The 19,463-nt window shown below is 53.7% G+C and overlaps 1 protein-coding gene across 6 annotated transcripts; it reads left to right on the forward strand.

Annotated features, from left to right (window-relative positions):
* Positions 1-200: 200 nt before the first annotated feature.
* METTL22 (methyltransferase 22, Kin17 lysine) lies at positions 201-17,437 on the forward strand. Of its 6 annotated transcripts, none has more exons than XM_039885295.1 (12): positions 201-335; positions 862-1,028; positions 1,842-1,880; positions 2,499-2,894; positions 7,715-7,755; positions 7,844-7,988; positions 10,647-10,718; positions 12,251-12,304; positions 13,331-13,411; positions 13,707-13,809; positions 15,500-15,668; positions 17,142-17,437. In XM_039885295.1, the coding sequence occupies exons 2-12, from the start codon at positions 905-907 to the stop codon at positions 17,403-17,405; spliced, it is 1,488 nt and encodes a 495-aa protein (XP_039741229.1). In that variant the 5' UTR covers positions 201-335; positions 862-904; the 3' UTR covers positions 17,406-17,437. The 6 variants fall into 6 exon arrangements, with proteins under 6 accessions (XP_039741229.1, XP_039741232.1, XP_039741234.1 ...); XM_039885298.1 differs by having other exon boundaries at positions 17,328-17,437; XM_039885300.1 differs by having other exon boundaries at positions 17,156-17,175.
* The last annotated feature ends 2,026 nt before the right edge of the window (positions 17,438-19,463 follow it).

Raw genomic sequence — 19,463 nt, forward strand, 5'->3', positions numbered from 1 at the left:
AGTTATCTGACAGCTCCCCAAACGCAGACCAGTCCCACCCAGGCCAGCCATCCCAGCAAACTTAGGCAGGTGACAGGAGCACCTCACCTCAGCCTCTACTACAGGGCCTCCCAAAACTCAGAGATAGGACTGCTCGCGTCAGCCGGTGGCCCCAGTACGCATGCGCGGCCTGGCAAGTGGGCGTGGCCACTGGGCGGTGCGGACGCAGCCACGCAGAGGGGGTGGGGCCACGCCTGCGCAGGCCGCCTATTATAGCGGCCCTTTGAACCCAGCACGAGAGGGGTCGGCGGGTTCCGAGGATGGTCGGCGAGTTCCGATGGGCGGCCGGTGCTGGGGTAAGCTTCTGGGGAAGGCGGAGGAGCTGGGTAGGGTGCTCCCTTCAACAGAGGGAGCCCTGTGTTGAAACCTGGGCTCCCACAGGCTTGAAGCCCAACTCCTCACAGCTCAGATAGAGCGAGCGCAAACGATAATGTTGATCATTGGATCAGTGGGAGTTTATGGTTGTTTATATCCTACGCTCTCAACTTCCTTGTCTGCTTGAAATTTTTCATGATAAAGTTGGAAAAAATAAAAAAGGCAAAAAAACTTTACCGGTATAAATGGAAATTCAGATTCCTTGCCGTAAATAAAAGACTACTATGAAAACGAATACAGTGCAAACAAAACAACACAATTCTAGCTGGATTCTTCTCCCTTGCCCAGGCTTGGAGACTTTGTTTTTTAGGGAAACTTAAAAGAGAATCGGAAAGGGAAGTACTTCACCCCCGGGTGATAGAGAGCTATTTACAACCTGGCTGGGGGATGTTAACCGTGTCGCCTTTTTAGGGACCGGCTGTACTGAGGACACTTCTTGCCTCGCAGGTGCTGCCGTCCCAAGATTAATGTGGAGCCCGGGCCATGGTAGATGGCTCGCACCCCAGCCATGGATGAGGTCACTTTCAAAAGCGACACTGTGCTGTCAGACGTTCACCTCTACACTCCGAACCAGAGACACCTCATGGTGCGGCTAAACAGCATGGGGCAGCCCGGTAAGGTCCTGGGGACGGTCCCAGCCCCCCATGGATTCCATTTGGTTTTCTGCTTTCTCATACTCATTTTAGGGGGGAAAGATAGGGAAGACTGGATTGCTTAACTGTTATCTTCACACCATTTCTTAAGTGCCTTTCTTTCATCGAGTACGCTCCTGTGCTTTCCTGAGCGCTTACTGTGTGCCAGGCCCAGGACTTGATGCAAAAGTGAATGAACCCCTGAGCTCTCTCAGGGAGCCCAAGGTCCAGTAGGGAAAACAGGACACTGGGGCTCCATCTGCCCACTGCCCTTCGTTTCCTCTGCCCCTACCCAGCTCAGCTGCCTTCATCCCTTGCTAGCTGCCTCCAGCTCCTCCCACCAGAGCTCCCTGGGTTTTCTCCTGCGGTTTCTCCCACGCATCTCCCCAGAAGGCAAGAGTATCTCTTGAAAATGCATATCACATCACTGCCCTGATTGAGGCCCTCCAGTGGCTTCCCCTTGCTCTTAGAATTAATGCAGACTCCTGGCTTTGGCCTGTGAAGCGCAGCCCGACCGACCCAGCCCCTGCCTGTGCGTCCACCCTTATTTCCTTCTCCGCCCACTGCTCTGCGGCTGCTTTCTGCTCCTTTCTGTCCCTTACACAGTGCACACACCTTCCTCCCTCTGTGCATTTGTTTTAGCCCTTCACTCCGCCCAGAACATCCCTCTGAGCCCCGGCTCCTCAGACGTCGCCTTAGACAGGCCTTCCCTGGCCACCTTCCCCAGGTCCCATCACCCTGTATTAACTTGTTATTCTGGTGTGACTGATAACTCCCCTTTCCCTCATGTCTCAGTTTGGTTACCTGGATTCCAGAAACTGAGGCTCAGAACAGGTAAGCGACTTGCCCAGGGTCAGACAGCATGGAGAGATGGAGGACTCCAGCCTAGGACTGTCTGCTCCAGTCCTTGTACCTCCCACCTCCAGCCCGCCTCTCCTGGCACACATACTCTTACAGAAACTTGTCCCAGCTACCAGATGTAAGGGACACTTGGTACCTTTTCCTGTCCTCTAGACCGTAAGGAGCAGAACAGTGTAGCGAGAGGAGGATCAGCTTAGGAGTCAGGCAGACTAGGTTTGCGTCTTGCCTCAGCCACCTTCAAAGCTGTGTGACTTTGTCAGCTCACTAACTTCTAAGCCTCAGTTTCCCCGTCTGTAACAGCTGATAGTACCGTCTTCGTAGTGACTGAGGATTAAATGAGACATTGTGAGTGGGCCAAGCGCCTGCATCGTAGGTGCTCATTAAATGGTAGTTGCTCTTGGTGGTGGTTTTGGCTGCTTTGGTGGCCCCTGTGTCAGGGCTGAATCAAATGGGCCTTTTCTGCTGGCATTAGTATCTCTCCACCTGGCCTTTAAGACTCTTTCCAGGTGGAAATCAAAATTTTCTGAGAAAGGAAGGGAAAGAAAAGACAGCTAGAAATAGTGTCCTTTTATGTTTCGTCTTGCCTTTCAGTTTTCCTGTCCCAGTTCAAGTTTGTGTGGAGCCAAGACTCTCGGACAGTCTCAGGGGCTAAGGGTGGTGATCACAGAGCTGTTCCCACAGAGGAGACTCCTGCTGGGACAGTCTGCACCGGGTCTCCTCCCCGGAGAGGCCGGAGAGGGAGAGGCCGCAGCAGTGAGGGTTTTTCCCTCCAGGCCTGCGCTGACACCGCCGGCCAGGAGGGGGCGGGAGCTCAGCTGGACGAGGATGGGGATTTGGACGTCGTGAGAAGACCACGGGCTGCCTCTGACCCCGACCCCACAGTGCCCCCGAGAGACAAGGTACACCCCATGATTCTAACGCAGGAAGAAGATGACGTCCTGGGAGACAAAGCACAAGAGAACAGCACCCACGATATCATCAAAATAGGTAAATAAAGGCTTTGCTCACCTGCCACCAAGGTAGCACCACAGTGTTGATCAGGGAACAGTGTGTTTGAGCATTGGCTCTGTGTTCAGGCCCAAGCCAGGGTGTCGTAGCCATTAGCCATCACCTCCTCCAGGAAGCCTTGCTGCTGCTGCCTCCCGCATCGACGTTCTGACCCAGCTCAGCCTGCTGGGGAGGTGTGTCAGGGGCAGGGGGTGTGGAACACTCAGCCACCCTGACTGGCAGCAGGAACCATGAGAGATTCTGGAGCCAGAGTGAATCTGGAAGAGTCTTGTGGGCCAATCAAGTGGAGCAGGACCTGGGGGCTGGGAGCCGAGTAGAAGAGGGGAGGAGATGAAGCAGCAGAAGTGGAATGGACAGAGGCTTCACTGGGCAGGGTCAGGAGGGTCCACCCCCCCAGGCATAGGGTTTGCGATGCCAGGATTTCAAATCCCTAGAAATGCCAGGGTGGTAAGGATCTAAGGCAGGAAGTGAGCCAGTGCTGCAGAAACACCAGTTGTGTTCCGATAGCTTACCTTTATCACCTCATGTAGTCTTCACAGCCCCCTCTAGGGGGGTGGGACAGATGAGAAAGTGACAGGCCCAGAGCCATGCAGCTTGTTAGTAAGGACAGTTCTGAGTCCATGTGATTCGTCTCCATAGCCAGGATGTTTGCCACCCCTAACAGTGCTCGTCTGGGGGAGGAGAGCTCTGGTGTAAGTCTGTTCATTGAGATCCAGGGTCCCTAATGTGCCTGAGGTCCCAAGTAAACCTGGGCACTGGCCTGGGTTGGGGGGTCAGTTGGGACACTCAGAAGCAGACAGACAGAACAGCAGCTCTGTTATCCAGCCACCCATCTGTTAGCTGAGCAGTTACTGAGTGCCTGCCAGTGCAGGCAGGCTGTGTTCTAGATCATTCCAGTGGGGCGACGTGGAGGTCGCGCCAGAACCGTACTCCATGTGTTCTGTGGATTAGCCTCTGGCCCTCATGGCCTTTCCAAGGATGAGTATTCCCATTTCACAGAGGAGGAAACTGAGGTTCAGAGACATTGAGGAACTTGCCCAAGGTCACACAGCTAGTCAGTGGGAGAACCACGATTCACACTCAGGTCTGTCTGATGCCACAGCCCATCTTATCCACGTTGCGTGGTCAGAACATGGCGCAGTTCTGTTCGCAGGGCTCAGTGATGGCTCGTTTCGCTCTCAGCCCTCGTTACTCAGCCTCCCTGAGGAGGGGAGCAGCAGGCTTGGTTATTCCACAGCACGTGTTTGGCCTCCGGTGTGCGCGTGTCTCCCATTCGGGTAATTTACCATCCTGCAAGCTAAGAACAAAGTCCCGTAGGAGAGGGCTGGTTTGCGGGCGCCCCACCTGCCCATTCCCGCGTCTCATGATGCCTGGAAGTTCACCTTCCTTTTCACCCGTCAGTCAGTCCCTCCCTGGCCTGAGGGAAGACAGCAGAAAGGTAATCACGTGCTTGACCTTAGGCCGTAACTCCTGATTATTCTTTCTGCAGCTGTAGCTCTTCGGTCTGTAAAATGTGACATGGAGTGGGGTCTTGGACTCTGGTATTCCACAGCTGGGTTTTGAACTGACCTCTACCCCTCACAAGCAGGAGACCTTGGACAAGTGTCTTGCCCAGCCAGGGCCTCAGTTTCTGCACCTGTGAAATGGGGTCAGGGTTACTGTCCTCCCTGGGTCTTGGTGATAACAATAAATGACGCCCGGAAAATGCCTACTATGGGGCCTAACTCAGGGTAGGCGCCAAGCAGGTGTCACTCTCCTGACCACCCTTTTCCTCTGATCCGTAAGCCAAACTGTTTTTCTCAGGTTATGGGCCCATTTTAGAAACTGATTTAAAAAATAAATAAATCACTGGGGAAGGAGAATGTACTTTTCCACACTTTTTCAGGGGATTATCCAAACCTAAAAAGTTTAGTTATGGGCCTGCTAGGAAGCCACAAACCCAAGGTTCAAAGTAAATTATGATCACTTTCCTCATTTTATAGATAAAGGAACTGAGACCCAATGAGAATTCGGAAGAGGCAGGGCTGGAACTCAGGGTGTCGGATTCTGAACCCCGTGCCTTTTCCACTGGCCCCGTGAATTGAGCAAGTCCCTCAACCTCTCAGACCTCAGTCCCTTGTCTGTACAATGAGCATAACCTCTGATTGTGAGGATCTAAGAGAGATGGCTCATGTAAAGCTTTTAGCACAGCGCCTGACACAAGTAACTGTTCAATAAACGTAAGCTGCCGATAGCTTTAATTCCTGGGAACTGACCTGAGTGAGGAGAGGGAGACTGGCTGGGGAAGAGTCTAGTTTCCTGCAGGTCTAGAGACTCTGCCCTGATCCGGGCAGGATACAGATCAGATTCTAAAACAATTTGTCTCACCCCATTTGCTAACCCCGGAGTTTCTCATGGGTGTGCTTCTCAGGCCAGGCTTTCATGTTCTTACGATGCCACTGGAATTGCTTCAATATAAACGGTGACTTTCCACTGGGGCAGGAGCATCCCTCCCCCACCCCGAGCCTCACTCCAGTTAGGGAGGCCCACGAATGAGGTGATGACGTTATTTCTGCGTTTTGTAAAAACACAAACTGTGGCTCTAGCTGTGAGGAGTTGACTCAGGTCACGCAGCTGGAACGTGACAAAAGTTGGTTCCCACGCAGGTTTGTCTGAGCTCGGTCCATGTTCTCTCAGGGGAAGCCAATCACCCTTTGAATACAGCTGGTGGGGCAAAGCTTGTGGCCACAAAACCCCTTGGAGAGAATGACCAAGTTTGACCAAGATCCCGTTGGTGGGGGTGTCTGGGGTCAGGGAGCAGAGGGCGCCGGGAAGGCTCAGCCAGGCAGACTACAGGGAAAAGGTGGAAGGTGGGAGGCCCACGTGAGGGGAGACACCAGCCACTCACAGGGCCTGCAGAGTCTGGGAAGGGTGGGGCGTGGGGCATGGCAGCTGACACCCAGGGTACAGAGTAGGGCTGTAGAAATGAGAACCCCGTTTTTTTCACCGTACACACACACAAACACAAACCCAGGAGTCTTCAGCCTGCCAGGTACGTCTCTGCACCCTTCACTCAGGGAGCCTCTGCCTGTGCTTGCAAAACTGGGTCCCTAGGCACCTGTTTGGGGCCTTCCCCACTTTAAGGGGAATGTCTCTCCCCACTTAGGAGAGAGGCAGGCCAACAGCAGATGACCTGACCTGGACGCTTATGTCTGCCGTGTGCCAGCTCTGTGACCTCAGGCGGCCTGCTCCAGTTCCCCAGACACGTCTTCCTCACTTTTAAGCTAACTTGTTACGTCGAGTAGTTTTGAGGATAAATGAGGTGCCGTTTGCACAGCCTTTAGCACAGCACCTGGCTCAGAGAACGTGCACTTTCCTCGTAACTTTGACAAATGTGATGCCAAGCCTCCGTCTCAGTGTCCTCATCTGTAAAATGGGGTGACAGTCACTGCTTCACAGGCTGTCGTGAGGATCACGTAAAATCTCAGTGCCCCCAGCCCCAGGCCTGGCTCAAGGGAGGCGGCCATCCGGTAAATGTTCAGTGAGGGCACACTTGTCGGCAGTCAGTGGACGTACTTTGTTCTAGTTTCAGACTAAGTGGACACGTGTTGGGCTTCAGCAATCTGAAGTCCTTCCGAAAACATTTATGAAAAGTGCCTTCTTCCAGACCACAATATCAAGTCCGGCCAAGAAGCTGGTGGCAATAATTAGTCCCCCTTTATTCGGGGATCAGATTCTAAGTCTGCATCAAGGGCAGAAATCTGGTCACATCTATCCTGGAGAACCCCTCAGAGCAGTAGCCCAGGTCCCCGGGAGGACGGCACTGAGCCATTTCCTCACCCGGCCCGGGGACAGACAGCTGCTGCTTCAGCTGAGCACCAGACAGAGGGGTCGGCTTATGTTCCGGACCCCAGCTGTACGAATAGCGTTCACCCTTAAACACCCATCTTGGCACAGTGAGATGCTCATGCCTTGAGTGCTCGAGGGGACCAACAAAGAAGGGAAGCGTGGGCTGCCACCTCGCCGCCTGGGGCAGGCCCTCGTGGAGAGCAGTGCGGCCGCATCACCGCACTGCTTCCGCCCTTGCTCTTCTCACCCCTCGCTCCGTCCCTCGGTCCCTTTTCCCATTTTGTCGTGAGCTTGTGGTTGGGTGCGTGCCAGTCCCGTGAGCGTGCGAGGTTACCCTGCCGTGCATGTGTTGTGTGTTTTAATTTGCTAGCCGTCGCCATCTTGCTTAAAAATACAAGAGCCAGTTCTTACTGAACAGCAAAAATGTTTGCCATCATTCCTTGTTCTCCTCGATCTATCCTCTTCCCCCAGCTCCCACCACCAGATTTTATCCTAATGTATTTTGTGCTGGAGAATACTTACCACACTTCTCCTCACCTAAAAAAGAGTATCAACTCGAAGCTGACTTTGTTAACTTCTTGCATGGTTCCAAGTGTGAGAAAATATTTTGAAATGAGTCGCAATTACTGTAAGCGCAAAGTTGGTCAAAACAATATAAATATGGCAATTGTAGAATGCAGTTATTGAACATGAAAAATGGAGTGCGGGTGTGGAAGTTGGACCACGCCTGTTGTGATCCTGGTCTTCAGACTGGAACAAAGAGATCCAGTTATCTGAGAGCGTGAGCCGCAGTCTGTGAGTGACGCTCAGCTGTCCCCTCCTGACTGGTAACACGGCCTGTGTTTCTGCTTCTCTTGATACGCCTGACTCCAGTGCCCATTGTGTGTGCGGGTTGCCGTGTGTCCTGTCTGTGTTCTGTCCATCCCCATTTTCACGGTGGCCCTTTCTCTTTTGGTTTCTGTCCTGTCCAGAACACACCATGGCCACGCCCCTGGAGGATGTTGGCAAGCAGGTGGGTAGGTCCCGTCCACTTCCTGTGGCCCTGACGGGTCTTTCCCAAGCCTCACGATGCCTGTCCTTCCTTGTCCCTCTCCCTCCAGGTGTGGCGGGGTGCCCTGTTCCTGGCTGACTACATCCTGTTCCAGTGGGACCTCTTCCAGGGACGCACCGTGCTGGAGCTCGGGGCGGGCACGGGGCTCACCAGCCTTGTCGCAGCCACCGTGGCGCAGACAGTGTACTGTACAGGTAATGCCCGCCGTCTCAGAGCACGTGCCGGCTGTGTGAAGGAGTGAGGGGCTGAAACCAGAAATGGGCCGTCGGCCGCTACTGACTCTGCCATCCTGTTCCGCTGGTCTTCTCCACCCTCTCTTGTGCTCCCGGTAATGTCAGGATGACCCAGCAGCACCCAGTCCTCGGCAGCCACAGCACCCAGCAGGCGCAGGGCCCATTTTGGCTTCAGAAGATTCTAGCAGCTGTGCTGGTACCTCTGCTCACATGTCCGTGAAAGAGCAAACATCTCAGAAAACCATGAGATGTGCCTAAGACTTAAAAACAAATTTGAGGGTTTTTTTCCCAGTTATGGAAACCTTGCTTACTCTTAGTGGAAAACTTGTAGAACAGCAAATAAAAATTACTCATAATTTTATAATTCCCAGATTCATTCAACCATATGCAGTTTATTGAGCACCTACTATGTGCCAGACATGGCTCTAGATCCAGGAGTTCCAGGAGTGAATAAAGCAGATCAGGTTGCTGTCCTCAAGGAGCTTATGTTTTAGAATCTATATTTTAACTGCGTACTTCTTTTACAATCTTTTTCTTTTGTGTGTTTATGCTCCCAAATAACATCTCAAAGCAAACAGTTTAGTGCTGTTTCCTGCCAAAAATACTGGAAAACATTTTTAAGACTATTTTCCCATGTCGTTAAAAATTATTTATAAATATGAACCATCCAAATACTGTTTCTTTCTTTCTTTTTTTTTTTAACTGCATTTTGGTTATTCTCATATTTTTCTGGTGGGTTTTTGTTTTTTTGTTTGTTTTTACATATGTCAGTTGCACTACAATGAGCACCTTTATGCAACTCTGTCAGTTAATCTTTATTCTAAAAACGGGTATGGCCTTTCTCAAGCTTTTAATACACATTGCCAAATGATTTATTTTTTAATTTTCAATTTTGAAATAATATTAGATTCACACAGAAGTTGCCAAAATATTACAGAAAGTGCCATCTACCCTTCACCAGTTCCCTCCAGTGATAACATCGTGCATAACCATAGTTAATGAAAACTAGCAAATCGATGAGTGCAGTGCCATCAACCATGTACCCCAGACTTGCCAACGTGCTGGTTTATGAGACTAGTATCTCCTCAGGTAGGTATTCTATTTTAAGTCTTTAGTTAATTTGCTCGTTGAAAATGGTATCTGCTGATGTGGTTTGCATTTCATGGATTCCTAGTTCACGTTTTCAATGGCCCGGGTCTTTTGCTCCTGAGATAGGAATGGGGAAGCTAGGATCGCCTTGATTTGGGCAGACTTTTCAGATTTCCCGAGTGAATCATTGGTCAGGAGTCTGCAGGCCGCCACCCTATTCGATGCTCCTTGACAATTTCGTGTAGATTACCAGCGAGCACTTGGAAGCGTCAAGCCATAATACAGCACCCAAGAGCTGTGTTCTGTGCCTGCGGCCTAATAAGATATGATCCTGTCGTCTTATCGCGAGAGAGAGATTCACCAGGGTGAAGAAGAGAGCTTGTGTTTAGATGACACATTACAGTTAGCACAGCCTTTCGCATGCGTGAGCACCTGGTCGTAACTTCGCGACCATTGCAGTCACCAGGGACCGTGTTACCATCCCTTTGTCCAAATGAGCAGACTGAAGCTAAGGTCAATTGGCTGGCCAAGGTCATAGGTGCTAAGCGGGGAAGAACAGCCCCAGGGCTCCGGGCTTCCCACCTTCACTCAGCCAGAGCTGCCCCTCTCGTCTGTTTCATATGTTAGCATCCCACACAAGATTCGTTTTGACAACAACTATCACAGAGGCTTAAAAACTTCTGAACCAGTCGTGTGCTATTAGGCACACACCACCAACATTCTCTTCACCCAGTAGCCTAGCAGAAGGGACAGAGCTGTTCCCTCCATGAGCAGGGAGCTCCCCACCATTTACCAGGCTCTGCATGGTTCCTGGGATGGAGACAATGGTCTGGGCCCTGGGGAGTCTGCAGTGGGTGGCGTGGGGGCATCCACAGCCACAGTGGGCCAGGCAGGTGTCATTAACAGTAACTTTCAGTACCTTCCACACATGCATTCTCCTGAAGGAAAATGAATTTTTGGCTAAGTGCTATATGCTCTTCCCCACTCCCCCACCCCCAAGCAAGGTTCCACTGCTTGATAGAACAATAGGGAGCCCCACCTGGTCAGAGTAGCAGAGGGCTCGGGGGAGACATGGGCAGCAGTGACAGTGAATCATGCGCAGGAGAGCGTACCTCCAGCCTGTTTGAATCTGCTCTGACAGAGACACTTGGGTTCAAACCCCAGCCTTTGCTCTCGTTAGTTATACGTGACTTTGCTCGAGTCTCTTCATTGTGAAATGGGAACCATGACACCGGCTCATCGTGAAGTTAAAAATGTATAAAAGGGGAGCTGTCACCCCTTCCCTCCGGAGCGCGCACAGAATCTGCGCCCACCAGGGTGATCGTCTTTTATTTAAAGAAAGGATCGTTAAAAAGAGCCTCGCGGGGAACGTAGTTAATTCTGGCAGTAAAACACACAGGAGACACTCCAGTTCAGCTGCACACATTTCTGCGGTCACACTGTTGATACAGCTCTCTCCAGGCAAAAAAACACGGAGACAAAAGTGTCACAATGGCTGGCACTTGATGGCATGCCCTTCTGTCGTTCCAGATGTTGGTGCAGATCTCTTGGCCATGTGCCAACAAAACATTGCCCTCAACAGCCACCTGACTGCGTCTGGAGGTGAGGCCCAGCGGGTCTTCTGCCTGGGAGGGAGGCGTCTCTGTTTGGCAGGTGGGACAAACACCCAGGACTGTGACCCTGGGAGACGGGGTTCCGCCTACTTCCACGTATACCCAGGTGAAAGCAGGCAGCAGACCAGTCCCACCTTCCCGTAGCTTCCTTCCGGTCCTTCAGATCCGAGATGACTCTGTCCTTGAATCATCTTCCCACACCCACTGCTACGTCCTACTTCAGCTCTCTCCCTGCTGGACCTTGTAGTGGCCCACTACTTGGTCACCCCAGCTCCTTGTCTGACCCGCCCAAGCTTCCTTTTCGTGTAGCATCCACAGTGACCTTTCTAGATGCAAGACTGACCCTTTCCAGGAGTAAAGTCCAAGCTCTCCCTCTGACTCCCACACTTCCTAGTCTGGCCCCTGCCAGCTTTTCCTGCCTCCTCGCCTGACAGTCTCACTGTCCAGCTCTATAGCTAATGAGCCAAGGACTCATTTCACATGCGCTTCCTTCCCTCTGCCCAGAATGTCTCACCCCTGCCATCCCCTACCCCTGCCATCTGCCTGATCATCAGGTTCCTGCACCGCCTGCAGGCATAAGCGTACATGATCGATGCCAGCAGCCGACTCCTCACTGGACTGCCTGCCCAGACTGTCCTCGGCCGAGCAGCCCTGGGCACCTTTTCCAGGCTCAGATCAGGTCACTCAGCTTACCAGAGGTTTCCCCTTGCTCTCCCAGTTCCTGGGCTTGTCCTGGATCCTGCAGGTGCCGGCCCTGCCCGTCTGCGGCCCCTCCCCCACAGCGGCCCCTCCACTCCGGCCATCCCGGCCCTGCTGGAGGTTCCCTTCCCCTTGGGGCCTGTGCACTTGCTGTTCCCCCGCCTCTTCCTCCTGACGGTTCCTAACTATGCTCAGGTCTCCAGACTGTGAGGTCATAGTCCCCTAAGATACCATGACACCTTGAACCATTGCATTTGACATTTGTGCAACTAGTTGATTGGTGTCTGCCACCCCACTAGACCACACGCTCCATGAGGGCAGGGGCCCTGTCTGTGTGTGGTCCCCACTGCCGAGTTGTTTACTGAACGCCCAGCGTACAGCAGGCAGTCTGCAAGGACCGGGAGGAAAGAGCAGGTGTGCCTCGCCTCCCCCGAGCCTTCCCGGACACTCCCAAGAGCCCCTCTCTCGGCCTCTGCACCTGGCCACACTGCCTCGTCAACGTCTGCCAACTCGCCAGTGTCTCCTCCGCTGCGGGTCCCCAAGGATAGGCGCACGTCTCATAAAGCTTTGTCTTCCCTGTGTCTGGCACAGGACCCGATACTTAGCACTCAAAAAATGGTGGATGGATGGAAGGAGGGAAAGAAGGCAGAGGATGTATATGGATGACTGGGAAGATGGATGTATAGGAAGCGGGGAGGGAGAGAGAGAGGGTAACGAGGGTGAGAAGATGGGTGGGTGTGTGGGTTTTGGTGTGCGATGTAAAAGTTCCTCTTTTCTCTAATGGATTATAGAATTTGTGGAATTCTGTTTGTGTTTTTATAGACGGTGTAGTTAAGGTCAGAGAACTGGACTGGCTGAAAGACGGCCTCTGCACAGGTGCGTGTCTGCCTCCCCGGGTCCCATTTGATTCGGTGGTTCCTAGTAATACCTCTGGGACTGGGGCCTCGTGGCCTTGACTGACAGCACAATCCCAGCTGCTGCCACATCCATGGCTCACAGCAGGTTCGCCCCGTTGGCTGAAGAGTGGCAGGCGTCATTCTTGGAGCACCTGCCGCGTCCCAGGCACCTTACGATCATTCTGTCATCAGCCCTCACAGCGTCACTGTCCAGTAGCTGCCATGATTCCTGAGTCATGAGTGAAGACTGACTCAGGTTAAGTGCCCGCCCAGGGTCCCACGGCTGGTACTTGGCAGGGTCAGGGTGTGAACCCAAGTCTGTCAGAGTCCAGGGCTTGGGCCATTTTCCTGCAGGCAGTGGCGCCAGGCGGCAGCTTCCCACTGGCGCCCTGTCCTCTGCCCACGGCTGGGAGTCAGCCGCGTGAGTTCGGGGCCCTGGATGGCAGGCTTTTCTAAATTCCTTATACAAACTGTTTCAGACCTGCGTGCTTGCTCTTTCTTTTGTACAAAAACTTTTCTCTTCCCTGTGAGATGTCAGGTGAAGAAAATCCTTGCTCGTTGAGTACCTGTCACCTACTAACCACATAGCATACTTTAGGTTCTGTCGCCTCCCCGGCCAGGCTCTGAGGGACCCATGATTATGTCCATTCTAGTACAAAAACCTAGAGAGGTGAGGGCCCTTTCTTGGGGTCACACAGCAAGTTCGGGGCAGGAGCTGTGGAGGCAGGTACAGATTGTGTTCTGCCCGGCTATCTGCTGAGGCAGCAGGTGGCCAAACCGCACCTGCCACTCCCTGGCTGAGGCCACCCCTGGCAGAAAGGACGTGGGTCTCCACACAGGCAGCGATGTCCCCGAGGCCAGGGCACCAGTATTTGGGGCCACCTGGTGGTGCCCACTCCACTGAACACCCTCTAGCCCCATATCTCCTGAAGCCTCTCTCAGTCGGTCCCAGAGCCGGTGGCCTGCAGACGAAGGAAGGAGCGCAAAACTCTTTCTTCTTTCACAGACCCGAAGGTCCCCTTCAGCTGGTCAGAAGAGGACATCTCCGACCTGTACAACCACACCACCATACTGCTCGCGGCTGAAGGCAAGAAGGGCCTCCCCTCACAGCACCGTCCTCGTCACGTAGCCAAGCACGCGTCCCCACCCCTCCACGGAGCTCCCTCCGTTTTAGAAGCGTCTTTCCAAGACGTTCCTGCCACTTCCACAATGCAGTGTTAACTCTAACTATTGCTAAGTACAAAAAAAAAAGATTGAAAAATGCTAACTGTCGCTGCCACATTTGTAGGGGTTCAGCCGTTAGCGTCTGTGGGGGTCACGTGAAGAAGAGGCGCCTGCGGTATTTGCATGTTTTCTGCTGATGCCTTTTTTCTTCCTCGCAGTGTTTTATGACGATGACCTAACTGATGCTCTGTTTAAGACACTCTACCGACTCGCTCACAAACTGAAGAACGCCTGCACGGCCATCCTCTCCGTGGAGAAGAGGTGAGGCCCGCACTGGGAGGGTGGGGGCGGCCACGCTGGTGTCCCGAGAGCCGGACCCACCTCCTAAACACGTTCTCATCGGCGTCGTCGGCACTCACTTAGCGAGCACCTGTCACACGTCCTTTACACGCGTGGCCTCTTTCAGTCCACATACCAGCCCCACCCGTGTGTGGGCGCCGCACCCCCACTCCTCAGATGCAGAGAGGAAGGCCGAGAGGCAGGGGACCTTCCAGGCCACAGCAAGTCAGCGGGCAGATGAGGACGTGAGGGCAGGTCGTGCGCCAGAGCTGAGTGACACACGTGGCCACCACACTCTGAGGCGGGGGGGCCTCTCCTCCTTCCCTCCGGACGCCATCGGTCTCTGCAGGTGCCCCAGGTCTCCGTCCTCTCCCTGCTGCAGACACAGCCCCTCCAGGACACTTTTGAGCGAGCGTCCTACACTTTAGGGTCCCCGCTGGTGGAGCGTCCATCTTGTGAGAGACGTAGTGCTTAACACTCTGCACAGTTTTTGCTGATTCTTAGGCTCGTCAGCTTTCTGTAGGCAGTTCGGAATACGTAGCAAAAGCCATAAAACTGAACATACTACTGACATCCAGCAGTTCGGCATTCTAGAAGTTCTAGAAGTTCGCCCTGTGGAAGCGAGGAAGCGGTCGCGGCTCTGTACAAAGCCATCCATACGGGCGCGTCCTTCGTTTGTGTCGATGCTGCGTAGGACTTCCCTCGGGGCACGGGTGACCAAGCGCCGCATGTGGGCCTCACTTGGATTTTGGTTTTATAGACCATTAGGAAAAAAATCGAAAAGTCAGGAAAAGTTAAACACTGACGGGATATTTTATGTTGAAGAATTATTGTTGAATTTATTTTAGGCGCAAAGAGTCTTTATCTTTTCAAGATACACGCGGACATCTTTACAGAAGGAGTACTGTGATGTCTGGCACTTGCTTTTTCATCTGGCGCTGGAGGAAGGGCAGGGGTGACAGAGTGGCTGTGAGTTGACAGTGGTTGAAGCTTGGCCATGCATCACACTGTTCTCACTCCTTCCATGTGTTTGAAATTTTTCATGATAAAAGATTTTGGAAAGAAAAGGGGAAAAAAAAGGTGAAGAGTTCGAATTTCAAGTTGAATCCTGTTGCTGATTAGAGCGTAGCACAGTGTGAGTGGCCGGGCCGGGGACGCTCTCTGAGGGCTCAGTTCTGAAGTCACCACCTCCGAAATCTCGGCCACCTCGCCCAGCTTCCCAGCGGCATTCCCTCTGGCCACCGGGCTCTCACAGGCCTCTGCACTGCCCTCGGCCACTGCGCGTTGTCTGTGCGTTACACACGAAGTCCTGTACAAGCCACGCGCCGCATCCATGCAGGCACACACGGAGCCCCGGCCTTAGGCATTGGTCTGCGGCCACCTCTTGCACCAATTCGTAGCTCCTCGGGGCAGTGGTGTGACTTCGGGCATGTGAGTCCACCTCTCTGAGCCTCAGTTTCCACATCTGTAAAATGGAGGTGGTAGCGTCTCCACCTCCCGGGCTGCCCTCCAGGCTCAGGCAGGAAGTGTGCGCAGATGCTCAGCACACAGTAGGCGCTCAGTGGAGACCCACCGAAGTGAGGGAGGGCGGGGGCAGCGGGAGGGCGAACCGTGAGGGCACGCCCAAACCCCCGTGGTGACGGGCAGTGGGTCGGCTGCTGCTCGCTTGCAGGCTGAACTTCACTCTGAGTCACCTGGACGTCACGTGCGAGGCCTACGACCACTTCCGCTCCTGCCTGCACCAGCTGGAGAAGCTGGAGGACGGCCAGCTGCGCTTTGCAGTGGAGCCGGTGGACGCCTCCTTCCCGCAGCACCTCATGTACGAGCGCATCCAGCAGCTGGTAGGTGCGGCCGCCCGCCCGGGGGCCACATGTCGTTCTGCTGTGACGCCGTCGACTCCCGGGGCAAAGCGCTCTTTTTAGCGAAGCCCGTGGTGGGATCTCACCCTCCTCTCAAAGGTCGCCGTGTCCGGGGAGGGCCTGCCAGTTGAGTTGCCGACTTTCTAGCATGTGCTTTTCCGGTGGGCAGTTCAGACCCAGAGGAAGCAGGACCGAGGGTGGAAGGTTGTTCTGATGCAGGGACTTTGGTGCTGATGGTCACATCTTCACTGAGCAAATAGCTGGCCTCTGGGACTAGGCAGGCCTGTCTAGTGACTGGCGACCCTTCTGACCCTGCCCGAGGGGATTCCAGCATGTTAGGCCTCTGAGTAATCCTCCGAATGACACCTGTGCAGGTGCCATGCTAAGCTCTTTTCGTCCACTGTCTCAGTTCATGCCACGGTGAGTCACCCAGCCGGGAAATGGCAGAGCTGGGACTTCATCCTACAGCCACGGCACTTCCTGTCACTGTTTTTAAACCCAGCACTTGGGAGAGTTTGGGAAAGCCAAAATTAACCCTTAAAACTCCCTGAACATCTCCAGGAGCTGGATTTGTAGATGTCCAGAGGTCGAGAATTCACGTCCCTCGTGGTCTCTACCTTTCGGCTGCGGCCTCCTTTCTCTGGGCCTGTGGAGACCTGGGCCCAGTTCTGAGAGGAAGGAGGAGGGGGTGATGCTGGGCCCTCTCTCTCAGAGCTAGCGTGGCTCTGCATTTGGGCGAGGACGTGTGTTCCGTGCCACTGAGTCGGCTCCGACTCCTGGTGACCCTGTGGCTGAGCGGTGTCCACAGTGTCTTGTCCGCCACAGCTCCGCTCAGCTCCTGTAGACAGAGACCTCTGGCTTCTTCTAGAGCGCTGATCCATCTCGTATTCGGTCTTGCTCTTTTGCTGCTGCCTTCTGTTTTTCCCAGCATTATTGTCTCCTCCAAAGAACCCTGCCTCCTCGTGGTGTGCGCGAAGTAGGACAGCTTCAACTGTGTCCTTTTCGCCTCCAGTGACGTTTCAGGCTTAATTTGCTCTAGGACCCACTCGTTAGTCTTTCCGGTGGTCCAGGCTGTTCCTGCACCATACTTCCAATGAACCCGTTTTTCCTATCAGTCTCCACTGTCCCACTCCCCGCTTCCGTTTATTCCTCTACCACCTCTGGGCAGCGTCGCCTCCTGGTAGACGGCAGACAGAGGCCGCTTCTGCTGGTGAGGACACGGGGCTTCCGCCAGGAACCTGGCGCGCTTCTGTACCTGCTTCAGCTGCCAGCCTTACGAGCAGCTTCATGTGACTGAAAAAGTCAGCTCCCTCTAAATCTAGCAGCCGTGGTACGTGGCGCTAGAGACCTTCCCAAACGGAAGAACTGTGGCAACTCGCCACCTTTCTTCCGGTCCCTTTTGATCGTGTGGCATCCTGATGCCTCCTGGATTGATACTGGGACTTGTCCATCCAGCTTCTCCTCCACAGTGAAGCAGGAAGAACAGCCCGGAACCATGGAGAAGCCGGAGCAGGCTCCCTGCTCGCACAGTGGTCCGCGAGCTGCCGTGGCTCCCGTGTCCTTCCGTCGCGAGTCGCGTCCCCTTGTGGAACTGCGAAGCCTCGTTTGCACACCTGGGGCCCCTTTCTCTGTCCGCTGCAGGAGCTCTGGAAGGTGCGTGTGGAACCAGCACCGCGGCACGGCGCCTCTGCAGGCCGCACGCCTCGGCTGTCCCTGTGACCGTCTAATAAAACCAGAGGCTCCCGCACTGATGTGCTTGAGAGGTTGTCATTTTTTTTAATGTGGCAAATGAGCCTTTTGTGATGACGATGGTTTTCTGGAGTCTGTCACTGCCCCCCAGTAGCAGCCAGGGAAAGATGCCGCCCCCGTCTGCCGACCGCTGACAAATGCGTTTCATACAAATGCGTTTCATACCATCGCCACAGGAGCCTCATCTCGGTCAAGGCTGTGGGTGCCCCGTCCCTGGTTGTCTGGGCCCCTTGGGAGAAGGAGGCAGGAACTCGCCTGGCACGGCTCCTCCCCGCCTGCCCCTCGAAGTCCAGAGACCCTCCTGGCTTCTCTCCGTGTGCAGCTCCAGCGGCCCCCACCCACGCCCATGTCTCCCCAAGCACCTAGGTCCATTTCCCAAGCCTGTTATACCCGCAGTCATTGGCTTATCTGGACGCCAAGGACCAGGCCTTGGCAGGTCTGAACCCATTTCATTTTCCCAACAATTCCAGGTGTGCGGCCTGGTTACACCCATTTAACAGTTGAGAAGACGGAGGCTCTAAAAGGAAAACAATCTCTGCGAGGTCCAGGACCTCCTCTGTGTATTCCTGCATATGGTCCGGCACGTGTTATCGAGTGAATCACTGAAACACGTTACTGCTGGGACAGGGTTTCCCAGTTGCAGGCTCCAGGGACACGTGGCGACGTTTGCAGACATCTGCGGTGGTTACAGCCCAGGGAGTTGGTGTCACTGGCCAGGGGCGCTGCTAAGCATCCTGCAGTGCACAGGAAAGCCCCCCACAACTACGACTGACCCAATCCCAAATGTTAACAGTGCCGAGGCTGAGACACTCTGACCTGGAAGAAGAACATGAGCTACTTTAGGAAAGAAAAATGGGTCTCGGCTGAACCTGGAGTGAAAGAAGGCGACTCAGGGGAATGAGCCCCCACTCTGGGAGTGGGAAGGACAGCTACACACATTACTTTAAACTTTATAAAGACTGTAAAAGGGAGAAGTGATCCCCCATTTTATCCATGAGAAATCTGAAGTTCAGAGAGGTTAGGCAGCTTGCCCGACATCACACAGCTGCCAAGTGGCAGAGTCAGGGTCAGAGCACGCGCCTGTCTGCCCCCGACGCCCATGCTCCTCCCACATTCCCACCATCACCTTGTCACAAGGGCAGCAACCCCCCCAGCCCAGACCCAAGTCAGAACCTGCATTCTGACAAGACGTCAGGCGACTGTGTGCTCAGTGGTTTTGAGAAGCATAGCCTTCGAGCTGTTCGTGTTTCACAAGGCTCCCGCACACAAACCGCCCCTGACACACTTGCCATACTCTAGCAGAGTTGCAGGTCCTGACTGGATGTATTAATAACGAGTCTTCAAAACAGAACCCCGCCAGACAGAGCCCCCAGCTGGCGATACGTCAGCACTACCGGTGGCATTTTCCTAGCACTGCTGGGGACAAGCCCATAAATGTAATTGGCACCAAGCAATAGAGTTGTCACGCCTTTCACCTGGCGCATTAGGGCGAATGCTTTTATATCTAAACCACTCGGCCTGAAAGCTGCTTCTAAGTGGAGCCCAGAATTAATCTTGATCCACCATAATTTACAGCATCATCAGATTTTCACTCCTCGGATTCAATATGCACCTTTATCCCCGTGCTTTACGGCTCTGCGTGAGCCTCTGTAAGTGCTTGTTTAGCAGCGATATTTCAAAATCATCAACCCATCGAGATGTTCTTTTGGAGAATTAACCCAGGCCATTGGGCTCAATTCTTTTTTGACACGGTCTAACATTTTCAAAGAAATATATGGCCCAACGAGGAGACTTGGTTATCCAAGCCTGCACAGGAAAGATGCCACAGCCCTCCACAGTTCTCAGGTGACTGCGCAAAAGTCGTCCCGCCAAAATCCAAAATCTGACTCAGTGCTGGGTGGGGCTCAGTGCTGCAGTTTACCAGATCTGCAGGTGACATGGTGCTGCTGGTTTAGAAACCACACTGAAGAAGGAGGCTGTGACAGGTCATTCCCAGTTAAGAGCACAAACTCGAGTCAGGCAGACCTG

This window comes from Pteropus medius, unplaced genomic scaffold (genome assembly GCF_902729225.1).
Source record: "Pteropus medius unplaced genomic scaffold, Ma_sr-lr_union100, whole genome shotgun sequence".
Lineage (NCBI taxonomy): Eukaryota > Metazoa > Chordata > Mammalia > Chiroptera > Pteropodidae > Pteropus > Pteropus medius.